The following is a 27,515-nucleotide window of genomic DNA, read 5'->3' on the forward strand; positions in this document are numbered from 1 at the left end:
TATTGAAGAAATTGTTTTTACTAAGATGAACTTTAAAAGTTATTCAAGCCAAGATGAAATTCAGTTGCATGAGAAACAATATTTATTGAAGAAATTATTCTTACTAAGATGAACTTTAAAAGTTGTTTAAGTCAAGAACAACTTTGAGCTTAGTATTTGGAGAAATAATTATCACTATGTAGCATTTGAAAAAAAAAAATTCCCTGTTTGCAGCCTTTTTGGTAAAAATTCCTTGAACAAGGTGCATGAGAGGGGAAAAACGGTGGGAATTGAGTGGGATAGAGTCCACGGAGATGAGAGAGAAGAGGGGAAGGGAGAAGAAAGAAAGAGAAAGGAAGGATGAGACTCATGAGAGAGCTAACATAGGGGGACCAGAGGCTGACACTTTTGAAGCATGCAACTGAGATGTCATTTTTATTCTGTTTTCAAAATTTTTATATGTATTTTTGCATCAAATATTTCAGTATAGAAGCATTTTCATAGGGTATAAGCATTGGAGAAAAAAGGGCCATTATCATTAATAAATTGAAGCAGTGATCTTGGAGCTGCAATTTAACTAAATTTATGTTCATATTAAATTTTAAAATTTGATATGATTATAATTCACATCTTAAGTTTCAAAACGATTGATAGAATGTTCAATTTAAATATGTGTATGAATTATAATGATTTTTTAAAATTAGGATTTGAAAGTTAAAAAAGTTTTCTGTTGTATACTGTTGGGGAAAAAAAAAACTGTACGCTATAGCTACGTAAGCCATCGATTTTCTGGGGAAGCCAGCCAACCTTTTTCAGATAATCAAATTTCACTGACCTCGTCCTCGTGTTTCCCGGTCGATCCATCCCACTACTATCAAGCAAAATTGATAAAAAATTGATTTAAACAAAAAATTTAGGTAAATAACTAAAAATATCTTTGTATCAAATTTGAAAAAAAAAACTATTAAATTTGTCATTACCACCATATTATTTGTCATTGTCCCTGATTGTTTAACACTTATCATTAATAGTTCACCACTTATTAATAATAACTTATTATTTGTTGTTTAACACTTGTTATTATTAGTTTATAATTTATTAGTAAACTTTTGATATAAAAATATTTTAATTATTTAACTATATTTATAAAATACTTGATTAGGCACCGTTTTTTTTTTGAAATTTTGAAATCTTAAATATTTAAATTAAAATATTATAATTTTCGGTTTCCTTACGTGTGATTTTCCTTTTATAATATCAACCCTGACAACAATAACTTGGCAGCATTAAGACATGCTCTACAGTACCTGATCATCACCGCAATTGCTCCCACAATAAAGTTTCAAACTTCCAGATTTTCCACCCAAATACGTATACTCCCTCTGGTTGAAAATATGAACTAAATTTTATCTATTTATATTTATTAAAAAATTAATTAAAATTAGTTTTAAATAATAAATATGTAAGACATATATATTTTTTAAATATGTTCTTATTAATAAAAAGAATAAGTAAAAAAATATTATAAATGAATCAACATATAAAAGAATATATGAGGATAAAATTAGAAAAAAATTATTAAATATTCAGACAAAAATAAATGTTATCTTATAAAAAAAATAAATCTCTCTAACAAAGTTTAGTTTATATTTCAAAAGAGAAGTATATAGCAAAAGAAAAAGAAAAAAGAAATCCTTCCATGTATATATATATATACATGGGCATGTGTATGTGTATATGTTTTTCATTTTTTCAAAATTTTGACTTATTATAACTATTTTAATTTATGTATAAATTGCATTTCTTGTCTTGTCGTCAAACATTGTCATTCCTATATTTCTATGTCATGAAGACGCAGAATAGTTTATAAATAACTTTTTAATAATAATTTATAAAATATAAGATAAATATACAAAAAGAGTTTTAGAGTAACATAAAAGATGGTTAGGGAGAATTTCTACTGTTACGCCAAACGGACCGAAATTGCCTTCAAGTCTTCAACAATTCAACTAATCAAGTGAAACTTCGTAGCAGTCATCATTTACCTAATTCACTGCCCTCAGGCCTCACCAGTCACCACTACTCCCTCCCTCCCTATTTCCAATCCAGTTCAAAATTCAAATCTACAATATATATACACACGCACCCACCCAGGGTTGGGTGCATTTGTACTGCAGCACACAAGAAACTGGCTGCTTTTAGAGAAATGGCATCCTCTGACTCTTCTTCTTCTGGATCTGACTATCCTTCTTCTTCATCATCATCAAAAGTGAGTCTGAAGCTGTTAATAGACCCAAAAGCAGAAAGGGTTGTCTTCGCCGAAGCTTCAAAAGACTTCATCGACTTTCTCTACAGCCTGCTTTGCTTACCCATTAGCACAGTTACAAGTGTGCTAACCAATAACGGTATAGTTGGCTCTCTGGGCAAACTCCACGAAAGCATGAAGAATCTCAGTGACGATTATCTGAACAATCCAAAGCAAGACAGACATTTTGCTGAAGCCTCCACTAGTTTCATCAGCAACTCCTCCAAATCTTTACATGTGTAAGCGCCGTTGCAACTATGCAGTGACTTATACTATGACCAGGGAGTGTTCGAGATGTGGAGGTCGCATGAGCTGTGCTGTGCCATTCATAGATTAGAGTAAGGAAGGCTTTGTGAAAGGATTGGTCACTTACACAGTGATGGATGATCTCGAAGTTCGTCCCATGTCTTCATTTTAACTATCGCTTTTATCTCCAAGTTCGATGTCAAGGACATTTCTTCCTTGCAAGAAAGGGTTGTTGAGTTGGGGATGGAAGAGGTATGTGTTTGTGTATATATATCTGCAGGGACTTCTATATGAGAGTTTTGCTTTCATTTTTGTCTGTTTTTTTGGCTAAGGCTGTTACTCCTTTCGTTTCGAGACGAGATGAATAACTGAATTACATTGATTAAAAAAATAATTAAAATTAATTAAGAACAATCAAAGTATAAAAAACTATAATTTGTTTTTTCAAAAATATCTTCGTTAATAAAAAGACAGAGTATAAGAGGGAACAATTAAATTATTAAAAAAATAAAAAATAGAATGTGAGTTAGAAACCAAATAAATATAGATAAAATAAAAAATTAACATAAAAATAGAGATAATTTTTAAGTATCTCTTATACTCCTCCGGTCCTTAATATAAGACCCATTTAACTAATTTGATTAGATTAAAAAAGTTAGGTAAATTAGTTAATTATAAGAAAAGTGACATATTTTTTCTAAAACATCATAATCATTTTTCTTAATACCCCCTCTCCCTCTTTTACTTGATTATGGTTGAGGGAGTATCTATAAGGGTAATTTAGAGAAAATTAAAAAATATGAGAAATGGTTTTATATTTAGGATCAAAACCAACTCAAGAATTGGGTTCTATATGAAGGACCGGAGGAGTATATAAGAACATATTATAAGCATCAAATATATCTTATAATAAGAAACAGAATGAGTATGGTTTAGGTTATTATACTTGAAGCGTGACGTAAAATCCTTTTTCATGAGACTATTGTTTGTTAGGATATAAGTGGAAAAAAAAATGAGAAATTTTTATATGAAGTTATATTTTCTTTTGATTGAATCGGATGTATGTTTAATCAGTTGTTCTTAGAATATGTTTGGATTAAAGACAGTGATGATGGATGGTAGGGGGGGAAGAGATTACTTGAATCTAAATAGTCTGTCTAAAATGAAATCTAGAACTATATTTATACTCGTAAAGAAGTTTGTTTTGTCTTGTTCAAAAATACAAATGATGCTTTTATTTTTATTTTTTTAATATTTTTTTACTGTGACAGTATTTTTTTAATTCTTCATTTGATAATTAGGTGTCAAATTGCTGGAGGCTTCCCTGTAGTGCAAGAATGTTCTGACTAGAGTTTTTTTTCAAGAATATGGCAGCATAAGGAAGCAAGGAACTTCTTTTTTTTTTTGGCTTAAAGCCCCCAGTGTCCGGTAGTTTTTGGGTAATTGACTAATCTGGGATTTGTCCGGGACAAACATGTCGCGTTTCCAACCCGGGACCTGGAAGTGTAGGAGTGTCTTACTATCCACTTTCTAATCATCCGGCTGCTGGAACGCAGACAACAAGGAACTTCTTTAAACATTGAAATTGAAATGTGGAAACTTATTATTCTTCCTTTTTTGTGTAGTCTGTCCTTTTTTTTGGTGGGCAAAATTATCAGTTTCAATCTCTATATCAAATGAATTTATTTTTGCATCGTCACAAATTTATGCATATAGTTGTCATCAAAGTTAAACCATGTATTTGCATAAATAGGTTAAATTTCCATGCTTTACGCTACGGCCGCATCACAACCATTATAGGTCTGCTTTCTGAGTGCTCAAAAATGAACCCCCATGTAATGAAGTTAAAGAATAAAATAAGATCTCTGTTTTTTTGGCCAACATAAAATGAAGTCTTTATAATAACCAAATTATCATGCAATATTAGAAGTTTGATCCCATGACTTGTAAGCAGCTTGATTTGCGAATATGAACGTGCTTGTGAAAGTAGGTCTAAACGAGCTAATTGTTCCTTGTTTAGAGTGGCTTAGTACAAGAACTTATAAATAGTTGGTTAAAATATACATTTGAGGTTTTAATTTTAAAAAATATATATTTAATTTTTTAATTTTAAAATTTTTAGAGTTTAATATAACAATGATGAATATTTTAAAAATTAAACTTATTTTAATATAATAATTATAAATATTTTAAAAATTAAATTTAATGTTAGTAGTTAAAAATATTTTATTAAATAGGTCTTAATGTCATATTTTTTTAACAAGTTTTGAGTTAAGAAATTAAATTAAAATTTTATATAAAATTAAAAGATCAAATATATATATTTTATTTTAAATATTTTATAAAAGTTTATGAGACTCAGGATGTGCCTTCAATTTGAATACCCCATCTGTTTTTTAATTTTTTAAAATTATATTATAAAATGAGTTTTAAAACCAAAAAGAGTATATAAAAATCTATCAGTTTTTAATATAAGATGTAATTAGAAAGTTAATTTTGGTTTTAAATATATACTTATTTCTCGTATTTATTTTAGTCTTGGATCTAAATATGAATTTATTTCTCATATTTATCTTATTTCTTTTAAATTATTTCATATTAATACTCTCTTAATAAATGAGATGGTGGGTTTTTTTTCCTACAGCAGTAATTGAAGTAAAAAACATCATAAATAAGGTAATTGGGTAAAACCATGTTATATTTATCATAACAAACTAATTTAATTTTTTTAATCTAAATAAATTTATTAAATAGGTCATAGATACGCTAAAGGTTGAGGTGAAGTATAAGATTTTCAGTCCCAAAAAATGGTTGATATTATAAACTTATTAGTGGGAGAAAAAACGCTCTTAATTTAAAATCGAAATCACTGGTGTTCAAATAAAAACTTAATATTTGGTTAGAAATAAAATCATAATTTTAAAAGTATTTTTACAGTATACAAAAGAAATATGTGAAAAAATTTATCTCAATTTATTAAAAAATATTTTTTAAAAACATTTTTGGGTTACCCTAAACATCCCCTGAGATCTGCTTTTTAAAGCCTATATGTTTAATTCAAATCAATAGTGTTTAAATAAAAATCTTTGCTTTCCATTGGTCACCGTCTACATTTTAAAAATTAACTAAATTTTTGATTGTTTAATTAATTTTTATAAACTTGAAGATGGATCGACAGGGAAACACACGGTCAGCAAGATTGATTATCTGAATAAGGTTGCCTTTCCCAGGAAATCAATAGCTATTGCTTACAGCTCTTCATAAGATGTAATAATGCCCCTTCTGTCCAATGCCTGTACCCTATAATAATGTCTCTAATTTTTTTTTTTCCAAATAAGTTGTTGAAGTATTTTGAGGGAACACTAGCACTTAGAAGTTTTATTTCACTCTTGTATCTTTTGAAAATTTATTTTTTAGTAAAAAAAATCTTCATCATTAAATATGTTGATTGTTATCTAGTATGGTTTGAGTGATGTTTTTAATTGTTCAACTTAATGAAAAATAATAATTCATTAACAAAAATGTTATGAAATAAAATTTTTAAAATATATAAAATTTAATAAAACTTTTAAATATTGGGTGCTTCTTTAGAAATATATTCTGAGTATTTAAATACTTTATTTTATTTTTTTTCTATTTTCTTCTTCAAGTCTAACTCGCACTAAAGAAATAGAGATTGCGTTTAAGAAAGTGTTTGGAAAAACTAAAAATACTTTTAAAAATTTTTTTTACAAACAATGCTACCCTTTCAGAGTACCTTGTATATCGTATTCTCTAGCCAATCACCCTTGCAATTCGTAGATAGGTTCTAAAGACCAATCAAACAATATGCAGGGTGGAAATTATTACTCAAGCGCCGTAATCTAAATTTTACATGATTTAGATTTCTAAGCCGTCAAATGCCGTCATTCCCATATCTCTGCTGCGAAATTGCGTTGAACAATTCAACTTATCAATTGAAATGACGTATCATCTATTATTTCCATATTTGATGCCTGCCTCACCTGCCTCAGCGCTATTTCGAATCCAATTCAAATCTGCCGTATACTATTTCTGCCTCTCACATAAGTAGATTAAATTTTTAAATTAATTTTAAATATAATATCTTAATCTATTTTATTTTTTATATTTATTTATTTTTTTAAAATAATTTTATAATAATTGTACATTTTAAAAGTTTTATTAAAATATATTTCTAACTAAAACATATGATTATTAAGGATATTTTAGAAAAAATAACAATTAATTATTTTAATTAACTAATTTAATAAATTTTTTTAATTTGCTCAAATTTGTTAAGTAGTTCTTATATTAAATATCAGAGGTAGTATAATAATTCATTTCATAAATTGTTACCCCTTTAATTAATAGAATTAAGGTATATTCAATACTTCAAAATATACTCTTAATTATTCTTCGTTTTCTTTTGATCTGGTTTACTTTATTAATGTGATGATTTTATTTATTTTTTTCTTTGTAAATAGGTAAAATTTCCATGCTTTACACTGCGGCCACATCACAACCATTATGGGCTTGTTTGGATTGACTTATAAGTAACTTTTCAAACGTGATTTACGGAATACGAGGTAAGTATGTGAAGAGAATTTTGTCTCGACTTACGTGAACTTGCTTAAAAGCCCGTTTTGAACGGAGCTCCAAACAAGTCCTATAGGTCTGCTTTCTGCGTGCTCAAAAATGAACAAGTTTGAAATTACCATGTAATGAAGTTAAAGAATAAAGTAAGATCTCTGTTTCTTTGGCCAACATAAAATAAAGTCTTTATAATAACCAAATTATCATGCAATATTAGAAGTTTGATCCCATGACCTGTAAGCAGCTTGATTTGCGAATATGAACGTGCTTGTAAAAGTAGGTCCAAACGAGCTAAATTGTGCTTGTTTAGAGTGGCCTAGTATAAGTACTTATAAATATTTTTATAAAAGTAGGTATCGATAATACATTTTCTTAGTACATTACAAAATGTAACATAGGAGTCGTCAATATCTGTCGTAATAGTTGTTAATTCTTACACCTTAAGTTATCAATACAAACTTTTAAAAAAATAAGGTTAATTTAGTAATTAAGCAAATAAATTCTTTTGCAATGAGGTCTTTTAGGATTTTAGAATAATTTGATTATTTTAAAGAACATTTTTGTTTTTAATTCTCTTGGGTGGAACTTTATTACAATTTTCTCAATTTATTTTTGCAACAAAAATATTTTTATCGTTATCCGTGTTAAGTTTAATCGTTAAAAATCATACGGTTTGAGTGATTTCTTTAATGGGTCGAGCTTAATAAAAAATAATGATTCATGACATAAATGTTATAAAATAAAACTTCAAGAAGATTTTTAAATATTAGGACAAGGTGGAAATAAGCTAGGCTAGACTAGGCTTTAATTAAATAGGCTTGGATCTATATCTGAGATTTAAAGTCTGGGCCTAAATTTGAGCCTGCATGTAGGTTTTTTTTTTAAGCTCGAGCATGAGCCTTCAAAAGGTCTGAAAGCCTTTTTAAAAGCCTGCTTAAAATTTAGGTATTTAAATAGGTTTAAAAGCATATGCCTTCAAATTCATGTATAACTCTTCAAACCTATTTTAAAGCCTACGTTATGTCTTAAAAACTTAGGATCTATCCTCACATACAATATAAGATAATAAGAGTCTAGTAAGAAAAAAGAATGCTTGGTGACAACAATTGTTCCAGCAAATATGAATAAGAAAAACCAATTATATGTTGACTAAAGAGATATATTTTCTAAAATCAACTAAACCCAACAAATGGCATGTAAAACTAGATTTTACCTCTTACTTTTCTAGTAGTATTATAATATTTCATTTGGGCATCACTAAAACAAACTTGTGAACAACGTAAATCAGGAGAGAGGGAGTGAGCTAACGTAGTTATCTTGAGTGATCAAAGAAAAGAAATATAGAGGTGAAAAATTGATTGATGAAAGGGTTGCGTTTGTGTGTGAATGATGGGATGTGAGACTTAGAATTATGGCTAAGTTAGTAATTTTATAAATAATTTATAAAATTAATCTAGACTATATTATATAATAGTGTAAATTAAAAAAAAGTTAAATAGGCTAAACCTGTAGACTTGTAGGCTAAACCTTATAAAAATAGGCCTGGCTTATTTATCTAAATAGGTCTTGCAATAAACCTAAGCTTGAGCCTTATCTATTTACTAAATAGGCTAATTTAGACTTAAAATAGGCTAGATTATAGGCCCCATCCTTAGATGCTTCTTTAGAGATATGTTATGAGTATTTAAGTACTTTATTCTATTTTTTCTTTAAACTAGCGACTCGCAGTAAAGAAGTAGAGATTGAGTTCAAAAAAGTGTTTGGAAAACGCTAAAAATATATTGGCAAAAAAAAACACTAATAAAACTTCCCTCAAAAATTATCTTGTATACCATATTTTCGAACCAAATGCCTTTTTAATTCGTAGATATGCTCTAAAGACCAATCAAACAATATGCAGAGTGGAAATTATTACTCAAGGCCTCAAGCACCGTAATCTAAATTTGACATGATTTTGATTTCTAAGCCGTCAAATGTCGTCATTCCCACATGTCTATGCTGCGAAATTGCCTTGAACAATTCAACTTATCAATTGAAATGACATATCATCTATCATTTCCATATTTGATGCCCTGCCTCACCCGCCTCAGCAGTATTTCGAGTCCAATTCAAATCTGTCGTACACTATTTCTGGCTTTAATCTGAGAGTAAATTTAACTTTCAACTAGATATTAAAAATAAAGAGGAATTCTTAAGTATTCTGGGACTTCCAACTAATCTAAACGCTGCCTAATAGAAACATTCCAGGTCATATAATTTTAATCTACGTATCAGCTTATTCATTTTTATTAATTTGTCGTTTTAAAAAGTAAAATTGCCTTAAGAATGTTGATTTCCGCTACTGCCCTCTTTCTCTCTCTTTCTCAAATTGTCCCTCCTCCCATCTCCATCCCTTTTTTGCAGATATCGCTGGTGGAGATTTTGAAACTGAGGAGAGCAAGGACGAAGGGTTGGGAAATCATCAAATTCAAGTTTGATTTGTCTAGGTAGATTCAAAATCTGCAGCTGGGAAGCTTTGGCTATCGTCTTCGAGAACCATCTGGATGGGAAAAGAGCACAGACCATTAACGATGGCGAGCAAAATCTTCTTCATCTCAGCTTGAACTCGCCCTCGTCGACGGTGCCGCTGCCGTCGATGACGAACTTCTTGAAGATGGAGTTGTAGAGATGGGACTAAAGAAGTTTTAACTTGGGAAACCGAGACTATCATTCCTCTCATATTACTACTACCCTACTCATATATTGTTTCTCCTTACCATGCCTGAGAACCTGTTCTATTTCTTAAAGAATGGAAGGAGATGGGTTTTGCTCAATGCCATATCTTGCCCTGCACTATTGAAGAATGAACATGGAAGCAAGAAAAAAAATCTATCAATGGGTTCAAATGTGTAACCTTTTTTGTCGTCGCTGGCGGAGAATCGCCGGTGGTGGCGTGGTTCGACGAGAAAATGAGAGGAGGAAGGGAGAGTTTGAAAAGGAAAGAAGGGAAAGGGATAAGGGAGAAGGGAGTAGCAATGGAAACCAAATTAGTTCTTTTTTTTAAAACAAAAAATAATGGAAATGAACAGGATGACATGTAGATTAAAATTATATGAGCTGGCTCATTTCTATTGGACAGGGTTTAAATTACCTGGTACTCTTGTACTCTTGTAGTACTTAAGAATTCTTTAAATATAAGATTTCTATTTATTTTATTTTTTATATTTATTTATTTTTTAAAATAATCTTTGTGATAGTTACATATTTTAAAAGTTTCATCAAAATATATTTCTAACTAATATATATGATTATCAAAGGTATTCTCGAAAAAACAACACCTAATTGTTTCAATTAACTAACTTAATAAATTTTCTTAATCTGCTTAAATTAATTAACTAGTTTTTATATTAAAAACTAGATGTAGTATAATAATTCATTTCGTAAATTGTTACTCCTTTAATTAATAGGATTAATGTATATTCAATATTTCAAAATATTTTCTACGATGCATTCATTACTCTAAATTATCTTGTAGTATATTTAGTTTTCTAAAAAAAAAATTTTAAGTGTATCCAACATGTTGAAATATTTTTTGGTACATCTAACATCTTAAAGTATTTTCTTAGGTCTCCCCAACATTCCAAAATATTTTTTGGTGCATGTAACACCAAGGCAAAAAAAAAAAAAACTTTAGGATGTTGAATGTATATAAGATACTAAATGCTATAAGATACTAAATGCATCATAAAATATTTTAGAATACTGGATATACCCAAAAAATACTTGAAAGCATTGGATGCATTTTAACCCTAATATTAATATCACTATTTTCTACATTTTCATTTTCAGCTAAAAACACCTCACTATATAGGTGCACACACTCATCCTCTTCAGGCTGCATTAGAGCCTCTTTGGTAGCAGGAAAAACTAAGAATGGAATTGAAAATTTTAAATTTTCCAGTGACGCATTCCGTTTGGTGGTGCCATTTCCTGGAAAGCAATTTTCCTCTAACATAAGATTTACCTTTATATAGCTGAAAATGGGATCCCATGAAATTTGGTGGGAAGACATTTTCAGTCGAGCGCGAGAACAAAATAGGCAAAAGCAAAAGACAATGATGACCCTAAAGTAAATATTAAAAAAGCAGTCAACTGGGAGTTTGAAGCATAGTTGGTTAAAGACGAGAAGTAAGGAAGAAAATGGGTCAGGTCAAGTCAGGCCATACTCTTAACAGGTTAAGCCTGTTTATCGACCCGAGTTTGACCTATGGCCTGAGCTTGGCCTATATAAAAGCCTCGTCTGGCCTGAAACCTGTTAAAAAGCTTGTATTTTTTTTAAAAAAATTCAAATTACATGGTAATATTTAAAAAAAAGCTAAGATTAAAAAAACACGCACATAATAATTAATTTTTTAGTCTTGTCTTTTATTTAAATTTTAGTGTCATAAATACTATTTTAAATCTTAATTACAATTTACAAAGATATTATTAAAAACTAGTTGTAATTGTATGTTAAAATTTGGAACAAAACTATGTTTAAGTAGAAAATTAAAATTAAAATCAAGACAAATAAATAAAGAGAAAAAAAGTATTAATTTTACAATGAATACAACGTTAATTAATTTATCATTCTTGAAACAAAATTTTTCTTTCCTATTATATATATACATATTTAAATTTAAAGATCACATTATTTATTGATATTATTATTTTAAATTATATATTTATCTTTATTTGTCAACTAAACTTCAAAATCTAAGGAAGCATTGAGCCATTAACTATATATTAAAATTAAAAAATAAATTAAAAGAGCAAATTAACAATAGTACCATTAACTAATTTTTCCATATATTATAATTACAAATTTATAACAGGCCCAGGTTGGCCTAACTGGTTTAACAGGCCTTTTAGAGAGCCTAAACCTAGCTTGTTAAGTTAAATAGGCTTTCAAACAAGCCTGAGCCTGCTTCTTTTGAAAAACAGGCCAGGTCATAAGCCCCTGACAAGTCGTCTAGCTTGTTTCCACCCCTAACGAGGAGAGAGTAGAAGTAGTAGTAGACAGACAACAAGCACTAGGAAATCAGTAATCTAACTTTAGCGAATGTCACAATGAAGACGTGGGTATCGCTATGCTGTGGAAGGTATATTCTTTGTTTTTTTTGTAGCGATTACAAAGTCATAGAGACTGCATGAAGTTGTACGATTCATTATTGTGGCATATATATATATATGTATATAAATGTTTCCTGTTTGTTACATGTACATCTGACAACTTTTGTAGGTCATGGACCAAGAGTTGTTGTTGGGAAATCTGACTGCTTGTTTGGCCATTGTTCTAACTGTAACAAGGTTGGTTCAGGCTATGTTTGTTACACTTGTGTCTACTTCAAGTAGTAATAGAACAAGGCAAATAAGTGATAGATTATTTAGATTAGAGTTCTATGTAAAGAGAGCAAGCCCGAGGGCAATGGTATACCGTAGCGATAACACTTGTTTCAATCACATTAGGATGTATCAGTCAATCTTTGATAGACTCTGTCATATGCTAAACACAGTCAATGGATTAAAACCAACAAAGCATATATTAGTTGATGAGCAAGTTGCAATGTTTTTGCACATTTTGGCACATCATATAAAAAATAGAGTGATCTAATTTGAGTTTAGGGGATTTGGAGAAACAATCAGCATGTACTTCGATGTTGTGTTGAGTGCAACAATAAAACTCCAATCTTATCTGCTCAAAACACCAAAGCCAATCCTAGAGAACTCAACTGATCATCGTTGGAAATGGTTTAAGTTAAAGCAGGAACCCTTTTGTTGGATATGATGTGTATTTTTTCTTTTATACGATGTGCTGAATCTTTTTTTGTGTGGCAGCGTTGTTTGGGCACATTAGGTGGGACTCATATGTAGGTACAAGTGCCTGCTAAACACAAGGATATATAAAAACAGAAAGGGTGATATAACAACCAATATGCTAGGAGTATGCTCGCAAGATGCCCAATTTATATATGTGTTGTCTGGTTAGGAAGTCTCTGTTGCTAATAGAAGGGTGCTAAGGGATTACATTAGGAGAAGGCACGGTTTGAAAGTACCTCAAGGTCTGAGGCTGAAGAATTATTATTGTGTGTTGTTTGAATTGTAATTATTTTATGGTAATTGGAATATATGTGGTTTTAATTCATATTAGAGCCTGACAATTTGATTTAATGTGGTTTGTATAATGACTTATTTAATGATGTTGGTTTGAATTCTGCTAAGGTGAACTAGAGTGTATGCTACTTTTGTCACTATTAGTGACTGAGAATTGGAATTTTTGCTATTCAGGTAACTACTACTTAGTTGATGTTGGCTACACAAATTGTCAAGGATTTTTTACACCCTATCAAGGTGAATGATACCACCTTACTGAGTGGAGGGAAGGACAGCAACCTAAGACTCCTATAGTGTACTTCAACATGCATTACTTATCGGCCCAGAATGTGATTGAGAGATGTTTTTAGTATATTGAAGTTGCATTGGGCAATGTCCTTTGTTCTACCCTGTGAAAATTCAAAACAGATGTATTTTAGAATGCTGTTTGATTCATAATTTAATTAGAAGAGAGATAATTACGGATCCACTTGACACATAAATCGATTCATTTGAGCTGCCTAATTCAAATGTAAAAACCTACCCCTTACAACCATGAAAACCTCTGATTCATGGAACAATTTTAGGGATCAATTAACTAATTATATGTACAATTCATATGTTGCTTGTAAAGAGTCAAGTTGAGACACAGTTTTAATGTATTTGTTGTTTGCTTTGTCTGTGTGTATGCAACTTGTGTTTGTTGAAAGTTATGAATTGCAATGGAATGAATTATGTTTACTTGATTTGTGAATTTTATGTTTTGATGTTTTAATGTTGTAGTAAGGAATAATGAATTCTTTTGGTTATAGGGTATAAAATGGAGGAATCTAGCAAAACAAAGTTTCATGTTTAGACTCTTGAGGAGGAGAAAGTACTGGTGGAATACCTGGTGCAACTAAGGACTGACCAGAAATTCATGGTTGAGAATGGTTTCAAACCAGCATATGCAAATGCTCTCGAGGTTGTGATAGCCGAAAGATGTCCTGCCTCAGCTATTCGAGCACAACCTCAAATCCTTTGAAGGATGAAGACCCTCAAGGCTATGTGGCAAGTTGTGGACGACGTGGTGACTGGTACTAACACATCTGGATTTTGTTGGGATCTAGATTCAAAGTGTGTCACTGTTAAGAAGGACATTTGGGATAAATATATTAAGGTATGTTTGAATATTTTGTTGTGAATTGGATTTTGTAACTCATAATTCCAATTTAGGGAATAATCTTTCTTGTTCATGTGATGAATTGGAGTTTAGCATGTGTTGTTGTCATAGGTGCACAAGAAAGCTAGTCCTTTCCGTAACAAATCCCTGCCTCATTTTGAGCAATTATCATTTGTGTGGGCTAAAGACAAAGCTGTTGGTGAATTGTGCAACTCCCCTGGAGGAATGAAAGAAGAGGTCTAAGCTAAGCAATTACAAAGTCCTGAGTCTCCACATAGCGATGGTGGTGCTGAGAATGATGTCTCTAATGTTGGAAATGCTCAGGTGTTTCACACTACTAAAGTTTCACCATCATCAAGGAAGACAAAGCACAGCAATAGGTCGGATTACTTGGCATATGTATTTTGTGATACTATTAGTAACCTCGACAAAACAATCCTTCAAGCGTTTGACAACCTTGGGAATCTTATGTCAACCCAAATATGAGAAGCATGCTTAAATGAGAAAGAGAATAGGTTGTTCATAAATTTACTGAACGTGAAAGGTCTCAGCATACATGAGAGTAATGTTGCTCACGTCAAACTTGTTGCACAAGAGACGCTGCTCACCTCATTTGAAAGCATCCCACAAGCTTTCAAACACGCATGGATCAAAGACTAGCAGATCTCTTAGATACTTTGATGAAGGATGAAGTATTTTGGTGGATGCTACTGGGCTTCTTGCTTGCATTTAAACTTTTGGACATGTTAATTGTAGTGATCAATTAACATGATAAAAAGCTTGATCTTTTGTTGTTTAATTTTGCATATAGATCTATACATAAATGTAAATGTAGCAGTGTTCAATCAACATTAGGTGTGACCTTTTTTTGAGTTGATTGATATAGCATTCCACATATGTAATCACCATTAGGTGTGATGTTATTTTAAGTTGATTACTAAAGCAATTCACAAATGTAATGACAAGAAATATATTTATATATATGAAGTACATCTTGTATTTGTATATATGAAGCATATTCTTCATAAAGTGAATTGGTATTTTGTACAAAATGTTTGAATTCACGTATCTGAACTTCATATTTCACCAGAAAAGTTTGAAGTCAAAATTGTGCTTTGCATTTGTGGTTGTTCCAACTTGCCTTCATAACTTCAAACTTGGGGGGCATAAATTGTATTTGACATGTTCTATCAAAATTTTGCACATGAGGGATGAAAACCTAATAGTAACCTATAGGCATTCCACTACGAAAATTTGAACTTTTTTAATTTAAAAAATGATGTGTGTTGTTTAGCCTTCCACTGGATTATTTAAAAATATATTTGTGTTTTCTTAACCCTAAATCCAATTGTCTTCCCCAAATTTGAGCACCCTTCTTTGCACTGGCCCCTATAACCACCCTCTAATACCCATAACCGGTCTCAAATCCCCACACCCAAATTTACGTATTGGTCGATCACACTTATTGTGTGTTGCATATCATAATGGTGAGGATGAAAAGCTCGAAAGAATGTTTGAAACAGTTGAACATCACAATGGATAATGTTGGTGCCTTCAGAGCAAAACATCATAAGTGCACGAAAGAAGCACAAGGATCTTCACCTATGTACAAAACCTGGGCTAGAAAAACCGTGGACGACTTTGACCTCACTACATGTTAAGGAAAGGGATGCTGTGATGAAAGAAACTAAGAAAGGGAAAAAACCACATCAAAATCCTCCGCACACAAGAGTGTAGCCACTCAATCAGGGAAGAGAAAGGATAAAGCATCTAAAAAGGATAAAAGGAAGTCTCCACAGGCTAAAAAAGGGAAAATGTTGGTTCCCTAAGAGCTAATGCGCGAGAGTGATGCTAGTTAGGGATGAGCATTTGGTTTTTTGGCTTGGTTTTTGGTGATAACTGAATTAACCAAATAAAGCCAAATTTAAATACTGAACCAAAATCGATTAATCAAATTAACTGAAATATTTTGATTCGGTTAATCGATTAACCAAAATATATAAATATAAAAAGTAATTTTAAATTAAAAATAATAATAAAACACAATTACAACCATTAATTAATAAATATTTCATTATTTAATGTGATTTATCATAATAATATTTATTATAACCAAATTTATTGAATATAAATATATTTAAAGTGCTCACATATACCCACATATATATTTATTATCATAATATTTATTAAATATAAATATATAATATATTTATTTCGGTTTTAACCAAATTATTTGCCTAATAACCGAATTGAACACCAAAAACCGAATTGTTAAAAAATAAAAGCCAAATATGTAATTAAAAACCAAAATAACCAAACTGAAAAACCAAAATTGAATTCAGTTCGGTTCAAAATTTGGTTACGGTTCGGTTTTGCTCACCTCTAATGCTAGTAGTGAGTCAACATAGAGTAGTTCCTCTGAAGATTATTCGGGATCATCTTCAGAGAGTGAAACACAAAGCACTAATGTCTCTAGTGAGCAAGCTCGTTCATATTCTAATCATATTTACCATCTCCACAAAGCAAAGATGCTAATGATGAGAAGCAACTTTCTGAGACCAATGTGTAAATGGCCCTTCTAGGGTCCTTAACATCGAGACACACAATGAGGTTGAGACTTCAAGGATTGGAATGCGAATAAGAAGCAAGCAATAACGTCTTGTCTGTGATAGCAAGGAAGGCTTCATTGTGTCCGCTCTGAAGAGGCATGATCCCCAGTTTGTTACCCGTAAGATTTATAGCATGGGTAGGATTAATCTTAATGAATTTAAGGGCAAATATAAATTGGGATTTTATTATTACCACAAGCCATATCAAAGTCTGCTGGAGCTGAACTTGCCATATAGTGAGAATGCAGTCAGGATATTTTATATCAACTTCACTATAGACAAGCAAGGGGTTATTTCTACCATCGTAAGGGAAAAAAATTGTCCTAACTGAGGCTAAGATAAGTACTTGGCTTGGAATGGAACCGCCCCCTACTCACAATAAACAAGATGACTACCCTCCTCAAGAATGTCTTAGAACTTTGATGAACACTGAGGAGTTATCACTGTGGAAGGAATTAAGGCCTTTTGTACTTCCAACCAACTACAAGGTCCTCCACTAGCTATATTCAACAAATTTCTTAAATACAGGTAGGAACTTCACTGCTCTCTCCCCTAAGGACATGTAGAACATGACAAGGTTGATTAAGAAGGAAATTATTAATCCGGGGGAGATTATTTTGAAGGAAATAACTTATGGTGGCATTGCAAGGCAAAGAAACACTCATCTTCCATACCCATCTCTTGTGTCCTACATTCTAAAATTGCATAATGTGTGGTAACTCAAGGATAGAGAGAAAGACAAGTGGACTAAGGAGTTTAATGAGCGGCTACAGCACAAGATGCAAATTCAGCTTTAGATGCCTGAAACAGCTATTAAAACCATAAAGGGGAAAGAAAAGGCCCTTAGTCAATCCAATGAACCCCCCACTGCTACAGTTGCAATGCACCACTCCTCCACATCATTTCTGTCTAAACATATGGCCAACATAATGGCAAAAGCATTTGAGGATCTCAAAGTGGAGATGCATGCAAGGTTAGACACATTAGCTGCAAACCAACAAGAGTTATTGTCTCAACTTATAGATGTGTCTGTCAAGCTTGCACATGTTGAAGCTCAACAAGATTATATTTCTGTTGATCTTAGAGCCCTTAATCTATCCACTCAATTGTATGCTACTGAAATTAGTAAGGGAGCAAAAGCTAGACACTCAAGACCCTCAAGCTCTAATTTTTAACAGCCACTAACCCACTTTAAGCCACTAATTCCTAATCCTCACCCACCACATGACCTGAATAGATGTCTCTATTTCTCAAGACCTTGCCCTTCCTAGTTCACAACAATTCCCTCCTCCCCCTCAATAGACTGTCCCTCAAATGTCACTGTAATCCCCACCTTATCCTGAAGACATTATTCCTCCCACCTTACCTCACTCCCCATCTCCTCCTCAATCTCCAAAAGGTGCTGACCATCCTAGTTCTTAGCCTCATTTAGCCTTATACCAACAGTTACCACCTTTACCAACTGTTTCTCGCACATTCGCTGAACTAGAAGAGCTTGAGCCAGTCACCCTAGGCTCCATTACTATTCCATCTTCTAACCCCCCCTGCAATACCATCCAAACCACTAATGTTTCCTCAAATGATTGAGGCCCCTGCTCCTATGTCATTCATACCTGATCCCTATATCGTGCCCAACCAATAAGCATATGTGACCATAAATCTGTTCCCTTCACCTTCCCCTGCACCCAACTATGAATCCATGTTTGTTTCTGTTCACGTTCCCTCTTCAAGATGTTCTCTTAGGGGTAGAGGGATGAGGAGTAGCCCAGCCAAGAGGAGAAAAGAGAATTAACCTAATATGCTTGTATTTGATGTGCTTCTCTTGGTTATGTCCTTAATGCACTTCAGAGGAACTCTTTTGTTCATGACTGTTTATGTTTCTTTCTTGGACAATATATGTCATGTTATTCTCCACCTTTAGATAAATGAACTTTCTTATATGTTATGCATGAATGTTCATGTTCATGTGCAAATATATTTTACTTAAAGGTCTTCAGTATTATATTTGTAACACAACTTCCTTTTAACTTTATCAAATTAGAATTTTATTACATAACTTCCAACTCGATTAACATATCTCTACCAACGGCAACCACTTGACTAAGCACATTGCAATGTGAGTCCCTAAATACCAATATGTAAATCAAATTCCAATCATTTGTAGGGTTATTGAATTTGTTACACAAAATTCAGTTTTGTTTACCACATATCTTATTTGCCAAACCATTTCTGTTTCTATCACAAATTGAAACTATCATTCAACAATTCATATTACCGCTGTTGAATTCCAATTTATAGTATCACATGGGCTATTGCATGCACTATTACAAAAAAGAGCTTTCATGATGCTAATTTATGGTGGTCATTAGAAAAAACACTATAAAAAACATGACGGTGGCATTTTTGTAGTTATAAGGAAGTAAATTTTACTTTTCATAGCGGTTATTTAAAAAAATTACTGTGAAAAATTCTTTTAACGGCGGTTTTTAAGAAAATCATAGTAAAAAATACTTTTCACGGCAGTTTTTCAAATAACCATGGTACGTCTATCAGAATTTTAAAACCCTATCCATCGCGCGGTAGTTTTCACTTTTCAGAGTCAAAGCTTATAGTTCCTCATTATTGTCCTCACTCGATTTTCTCCCTCCTCCTACCTTTGCCGGCATTTATCCTTTGCTTCTATTATCTCCACCAAGTTCTTCCATCACTGTCATTGTCGCTATTGCCATTGCCATCACCTCATCCTCTTCATTTTTATTTGTGAGTTTTTCGCCCTTTCTCCTCTATTCTTTTTATGGGTTTCATAGTTTTTGTGGTTTGATTTTTTTTTGTTAAAAATATGATGTTTAATCTGAGTTTAAATAGATCTGATTTGTATTCTTCTTCCTTGTTTAAACATACTTTAATACTTGAAAGCTTGAATAGATCTGATTTCTCTCTCCCTCATTTTGTAGATCAGAGTTTGACAGCCTGAAATTCATGAATTTTATCATATATGAGTCTTTGATTTTATCTTTATTAAATCTTAGTGGCTTCAATCTGGTTCTGATGGTTGAAAACAAAACTAAGTGGTACTATTATAATGGGAAAGAATCTATGTTTGCTCCATCAGAATACTTTTAATTGGTGAGAGGTTATTGGTTGACTGATTCTCAAACCCCTTCCTTTAGGGCTTTGTTTTCCCGTTTCATCCTAATGATTAGGATGAAAAGTAAACTAAAAAAAACTTTTCATGACGGTTATTTATATAACCGCTATGAAAAGTCATATACTACAGCGATTCTTAAATCTCTGTGAAATTCTCTACATTTTATATCGATGACATAGACATTGCTTTCAAAACCACCATGAAAAGCTCATTTTAACCGTTGTTAAATGTTTTTTTTGTAATAGTGATGCCCTTAGTTTCTTTGACGAGCATTATCAATCATTTTTTGCATACAAATAACCTTCAATACAGTGGACGTCAATAGAACAAAGCCAGATTTGGCAAAACTGGTGATCATTCACGACAAACTTACATAGTACAAGGTTTTCATTCACCCCACACACGCCAACATCAAAATAGTACATTATAATACAAGGGAACTCGTCCTCTACTTTCCCTTTTAAATTGGAATTCAACACAACGCAATTCATATCGTACTTTCCCTTTTAACATAAAACACATTGCCCAGCTTCTCCTCCTCCCTTGTGCCTTCCATATCCACTATTTTCTCCACGGATTACCATAGGTGCCTAATCTCTCCAAGCTAAGCAAAGATTGACAAAGTGGGAAAAACTTTTGCCTTTGAACTTTCTACTTAGTGGATGAACCTATCAATAAACAAATAAACAAGTTATTTAATCTACAACCATTACTTAATAATGACAAAAAACAAAAGCATTCTTCTAAAATCAATTCTTTACTTGAATATATGCATCCCACATGGCTACATCACCGATCACACAACTTGTCCGAGTATCCCATATGAATCCATGTGCATTGAGGCCCCACAACATTCCACACACCGCCTCTCGGTCTTGACGAAGCTTCCTCATGTGAGGATGTATATTCGTCCTTGCCTTTAACCCACAACCTGGAAGCCTTTCTTTCATCCTATTTTCAATGTACTTCAGATAATCATGCAAATAAGTTAACCCATCCATAAACGTTCCTCTCAATCGCATAACCTGCAGTGCAGTCTCCTGACCACTCCACACACGTAGACTATTTCCTGCATCATCCACATCTGTTCGTTCAACAATTGATTCGGAAAAAAAATAACATTCATTTCCCAAAAATTCCCTTTCGCCGCCGCCACATTATTCATGGTGGCCGCCGTTTGAACATCTTCGTCACTGTTCCCTGCTACTTCCGCCGTTTTCCTCCTTTGTTCACCTCTTTCTTTTGGCAAGAACAGGAAAAACATCTTATTCCTTTATTATTTATTAATTCGATTCATTAAGGGTAAAATGGTCTTCCTCTAGCATTTTCTGACCCACTTTCATTCTACCAAACATTAAATTTTTCATCAAACTATTTTTCATTCCAGTGCTTACCAAACATTTCATCACTTTTAAATTTTTCATTCTATGCCTTTCCATTCCTTTCCGTTTCAACCTTTTCTCTCTACCAAACAAGCCCTTAGTACTAAGCATAGAAGAAAAGAAACTGGGTTGCTTTTTGAAACATGGCATCATCTTCTTCATCATCATCGAAAGTGAGCTTGAAGCTATTGATTGACGCAAATGCAGAAAGAGATCTCTTCGCCGAAGCTTCAAAATAGTCCATCGACTTTCTGTTCAAGCTGTTTCCCTTACCAGTGGCCACAGTGACAAGACTCCTAAAAAAAATCGGCATGGTTGGTTGCTTAAGGAAACTCCTTGAAAGGATAGAGAATCTCAACGACGTTTATCTGAACAATTCAAAAAAAGACAAGAACATTGTGCTCAAGCCAAGTGCTCCATTAGTTTCTGGTTACCTTCTACCTGCAAATGATGATGATCATGGTACTAGTTCATCAGGAACTTCAAATCTTTACATGTGTGCGAACTGTTGCAATTATGCAGTGACTTATGTTATGAACACGGCTTGTCCACATTGTTGATGTGGCATGAGCTATGCTGTGCCATTAATAGGTAATGATAAAAAGGCGATAGAAGTGAAAGATTCGAGTGAGGGACGCTTTGTGAAAGGAGTGGTCACTTACACAGTGATGGATGATCTTGAAGTTCGTTCCATGCCTACCATTTCAACCATTACTTTGATCTCCAAGTTAAATGTCAAGGACATTTCTTCCTCTTACAAGAAAGTGTTGTTGAGTTGGGGATGGAAGAGGTATGTATATATATGCAGTGCAGGGACTCCTCTGAGACTTTTGTTTTCATTTTCTCTATGTTTTCTAAAGATGTTACAGTTTTGGTTATTATACTTGAAGCATAACATAAACTTTTTCCTTAAGACTATTGTTTGTTAGGATATAAGTGACAATGAAGTGGAAATTTATTATAAATATATATCTTTTGTAAATATTGCATGTATGTTTAATCAGTCTTCCTTTGAATATGGTTGGATTATAGATGATACAATGTGTTTTATTTACTCTTAATTAGAGAATTATTATTCAGTTGCTTTTGATCTTTTTTTCTTTATGTGGTGCTCTTTTTACTTTTTTTTTGGGTATATTCTAATCCCCCCCCCCCCCAACATTGATAGGGTATTAAGCTGCTGAGGGCTTCCCTGCAGTCCAAGAATGTTTTGACAGCTGTTTTTCTCAAGAAAGACAGCATAAGAAAGTAAGGAATTTCCTTAAGACATCGAAATGGAAATGCTTGGAGACCTGTTAATTAGCTTCCTTTTCTTTATTGTGTCTCAGTCTTGCGTTTTTGGTGGGCAACATCTGCTTCAGTCTTTATGTCCAATGAACTTTTGTACTGTTATGAACTCATGTGATGTGTTATTTTGATGGTTAATCAGTTTGGTGAGCTTAATTATTCTTGCCAAACCCAACTATATATTTGCATAGTTAGGTTAAAATTCCACGCTTAACACTTCGTGGTTACATCACAAACCTTATACCTTCATGTATTTTACGTAGGAAGTTATATAATTTCATGCTAGCCCCACAACGAAAAATAGTTTTAAATCATGATGTGTCAAAACATACTGCCACCAACAAGTAAGAAACAAAGAGGGGGGGGGGGGACTAAGTAAAGCTGGTATGTCATCAAGCATATGACGCTTCGACTGTGCTAGAGGGACGAAGGATGAGCTTTCCAATCATAACAGATCTACATCCTCTATACTAGCCCAAAACAACTTGTGGAATTCAAAGAAAAATAACAAGTACATGTGTGAATCAAATTCACATTCTTTTTTTTTTTTTTTCCTTCTTTCACTTAATCTTACTACACACTCCATTCATGCGAATCCCTCATGACTAAATTAAACAAGCCCCATAAAAAATCATAAATTAATTTTTCGGCTTCATGATTTGCATTTCTCAATGATATGAGCAGAGCGGGTAGACACAAATAAATAGAGAAGGCTTTCTGACTCAAGAATAAGAAAATGTGATGTTTATATAAGATGACGCCAATCCTTAATACCATAGTAATAAAACCACTGTAATGTATCTAGATAACCACTAAGAAGTACAAGAGAGATTACAGTCACCACTTTCTCAAGCACCAAACACTTCTTTTCCACACGCAGATCCCATGAATTTTGACGATGCTCAAAATATTATTACAATGCAATCAGGTCGATGCAAAGCCTTCGTATATGGAAGCCAATAAAAATATGCACGATAACAGGACATTCCAAACAAAATTAAAGACCCTGATCAACGAGGTAGTCGCCAAGCCTTTCCACTATCATGTTGCACTGACCAGGAGCCATTGGTTCATCATAAATACCAATGATTAGGGCTTGGTTGGTCTTCTTGATAGTAACCCCACCAGGACCCTGGATATAATGGAGGAAATTGCTTAGAATATAACCATAATGGAATCACTGACATAATAGTGAGATCAAAATCTAAACAAATGCAAGTTCAAGTTTCAGAATTGAGTCCAAAACTTGAGAGACGGTTATCAATCTTTGGGTTCATGAAACACTTTGTGCCTGCTAATCATCATATGGAGCATTCAATAGTTCAGAGACAGTATGCTCAGTCATCTCAATGTAAATTCATGGCTACCGAACTAGTAATTGATATGAAATGAAAACAAATCTGAACAAGACATAGTTTCATCATGATTACAGAAGGCCTGCAGAGGATATATATTTTGTTTATTTGCCACATGCAAAACTCTGCTGGCATGATCGTGTAGTGGGATTTTTTTTTTTTTCAAAAAAAAAATCACCTACATGCCAAACTTCCGGAAGGTCACCTAGTTACTCTCACCAAACACACTCCATTGTAACTTTCTCGGGCATGTCAATAGTCAAATGGTAGGATAAAAGCTCATTGCACCATCCATTGACTAGTTCCACCAACTAATCAACCAAAACTTAATGGATGGCAACAAAGACAATATTAGAAAAATCATTTACCTTCTTCCCTCGAATGACTGCTCCTGCTTCACCCTGAATCACCATATATTTGGTGCCGCCAAGATATAATCCAGTTGGAGCAAGTGATCCAGGTTCGGCAAAGTCATTCATGATAGCAGTGATCTCCTCAGGCTTTAACTGATACAATATTGATAAGAAATGCATAAGAACGTCAATTTGAACAATATATAAAAGAATTTCTTGGACTTAAAGAATAAGAGAGCAAGCAATGAGATATAAGCAGTAAACCAAACACCCTTGAGGTATCTAGTACTGTCCGTTGACTTCTTATCAACAGTATCAAAGTCTGAATGAGCTTCTGTTTTTAGTTAAAAATGCAGAGCAAAAATAAGCACAACCATATTCTAATCGAGCACTCCAGGCGTTTCTTTTCTGATTGCAGCACCTAGCTTCACAAACTTACCCAAGTCGGGAGCGTTTTCACAAAGTGGTTCTCATCAGTGACTACAGCCTAATTCACAACCCTCGGAAACATTAAACTTTCAAAATTGGCCTTCCAAAATAAACTATCAGTGCAATCATTGTAATTATGCGCTAGGTACTCTGCATGTAAACATTTGACAAATTAAACGCGCCAAAACAGAAAATAAAAATACAAAATCCAAGCAAACCCAATGAATCAGAAAGAAATCATCCTCGACCACGCATCCAAGGGAAGAAACATCCAAATCGGCAGAAGATCGTTGGTGGGAAGAAACCCATCAAGAATTCAGTTCGGATCAAGGGAAAAAACACAATAAAGAAGAGAAATCGAAAATCCAAGAAAGAAAGGACGTTGAAATCGGGAACGGTAAGAGAAAAAGAGTGCAAACCTGAGGGAAAGTGGCGCTCTGGGCCCAAACGCTGCCGTCTTGACCAAGGATAGCAGCAGAACTGAGATGATTACCTTCGATCTCGCACATGAGATGCTCATCGACGTAGGTTTGCCACGACATCTTCTTCTGGAGGGTTTGAGTTCTCGCGAGTTCGGCGCTTTCGTTGGCTCTGAAAATCGGAGCTTTGCCCTGTCTTCTTCTGCTTCTCTGTGTTTGTTCTAGCTAAGCTGCGTCGAAACCACGGAGATATGAACTCTTGTAATGATGTGGTGGCGAAGGATTAATTTACTATAATGCCCTTGGTCTGACTGCGAATTTGCGTTATTCTGGGCTTTTCAAGTTGAAACAAAGGCCCATTTTGGAACAAATATTAAAATAAATAAGGGAAAATCACAAATAAAGACCTTTGAATTAGCAAAACTACTCTATAGTCACCTGAATAAATCAAATTATCATGAGAGACCCGGTCTCAAATTGCAAATAACAAATGTTGGTGAAAAGACGAAATTGCCCCTCAGTGATTTGAACCAACTAAACCCGCGGCACGTTGTCCCCCCACTATCAATAACGTCCCACTGTTCTCTGCATTCTCCCTATTGTCTCCATTTTCGCACACCTGCTTACCGCCATTTTGCCGTAAGAGTAGTGTGGAGAGGAGTGTTGCGACGGTGAAGAGCATATTTGCTGTGACAAAGGTGAACAAAGCTGTGGTTTATTGGCATTGTGGAAGGGTTCAGAGAAGTCGAAGGCATCGTTGAATAGTGCGGCAGCAATCACTTTAAGTGATCAGAGTTAGCAACTACTTTGGGCGATTGATTGTGGTAAGTTTGCTGGCTAATTTTGTTTGGATTGGTTGCTGCAAGAATGTGCGAATGATTGGTGAGAGTAAAAGAGTTTAGGGTAGGAAAGTAGAAGTACCCAAATTTTGATTGAGTGATGAAGAATGTTTTACTGTGAAAAATATAGGTTTTTTCTGTTAAATAACCTGTGGGAATGGTATTTATGTGGGGAGGGAATGACAATATCAGTTTCATAGATGACAATAATAGTAGGGAAAATAACGACATAGGATATAGTCAAGGGTAAATTGAATTGAAGAGGTACTAACTGTGTTTTGTTGTAAATGAGAAGGTGGACTGTGGGATTTGACAAGTTCAATAACGAAAATGATAATTTAAGAATAGGAAATGACAAGTTGATTAATTGGGAATAAGAAGATGTCAATGCGAAATTGGCAAGTTGGTAATGGGAAATAATAAGGTTATAATAGTGAATAACAAGATTTGTATGCGGAAGTAAGAATTTGATAATAGGAAATGACTTGTTTGAATAACAAAGCTGAGTATGACAATATGACAAGTTTATCATTTCAAATGACAAGTTAAATGAGTAGTGTATGATCAGAAATAACAATTATGATAAGTATGTGGGAATAACAAGTTGAGCTTAAAGAATTGATAACTTTTGTAGAGAGAATAACAAGTTTATCATAGGCGTTTGATTGACAGAATGAGTATTGACAGAATTGTTGTTAGTCAATTAATAAGTTGTGTTAGTGAACTATTGTATGTTGAATATTTTGCAGGAAAAAGGACATGGCATCTGAGGGAGCCTCCAGATCAAAGCCGGCACACAATGGCTGGTTGCTATTCAGAAGGGAGTATTTGGTGACATTAGGTGACAGTGATATCAGAGGCAAACAAAAAAGAGACACTGTGTCAAAAGCATGGAGAGCTTTGTCTGATGAGGATAGGAAGAGGTACACAGAGGAGGCGAAGAAAAGAAGGCCAGAAAAGATTGAAGAGGAGAAGAAAAAGAAATATGTACCATCATTTTTAACTCGAGTGTCCTTGAAAGGTAATTACTGCACTTTGTGAATAATAATGATGAGTTAAGAGATAGGGTGGAGAGGAGAGGATTTGGAAGCTTGTTGAAGGTTGGATTGAAGAGACTCCCCCGCGATCTCATTGTGACTATGCTAAGATCATATGACCCACCAACACATCAATTTACAATCGGGGAGAAAACTGAGGAAATAGGAGCAAAACATGCTGAGAAGCTCCTAGGAATACGCCATGGTGGGGAGAAGATTAAAATTGAAGTTTCGGAGGATGATGAAATGTACAAGAACTTG

At 33.4% G+C, this 27,515-nt stretch overlaps 1 protein-coding gene across 1 annotated transcript; it reads right to left on the bottom strand.

Annotated features, from left to right (window-relative positions):
* Window positions 1-23,522: 23,522 nt before the first annotated feature.
* LOC114727708 (profilin-1) lies at window positions 23,523-25,597 on the bottom strand. Its single transcript, XM_028914421.1, has 3 exons — window positions 25,379-25,597; window positions 24,546-24,683; window positions 23,523-23,954 (listed from the first exon to the last, which is right to left on the bottom strand). The coding sequence occupies exons 1-3, from the start codon at window positions 25,499-25,501 to the stop codon at window positions 23,820-23,822; spliced, it is 396 nt and encodes a 131-aa protein (XP_028770254.1). The 5' UTR covers window positions 25,502-25,597; the 3' UTR covers window positions 23,523-23,819.
* Window positions 25,598-27,515: the final 1,918 nt, after the last annotated feature.

This window comes from Neltuma alba, unplaced genomic scaffold (genome assembly GCF_004799145.2).
Source record: "Neltuma alba isolate B1F8T4 unplaced genomic scaffold, ASM479914v2 tig00012505_pilon, whole genome shotgun sequence".
Lineage (NCBI taxonomy): Eukaryota > Viridiplantae > Streptophyta > Magnoliopsida > Fabales > Fabaceae > Neltuma > Neltuma alba.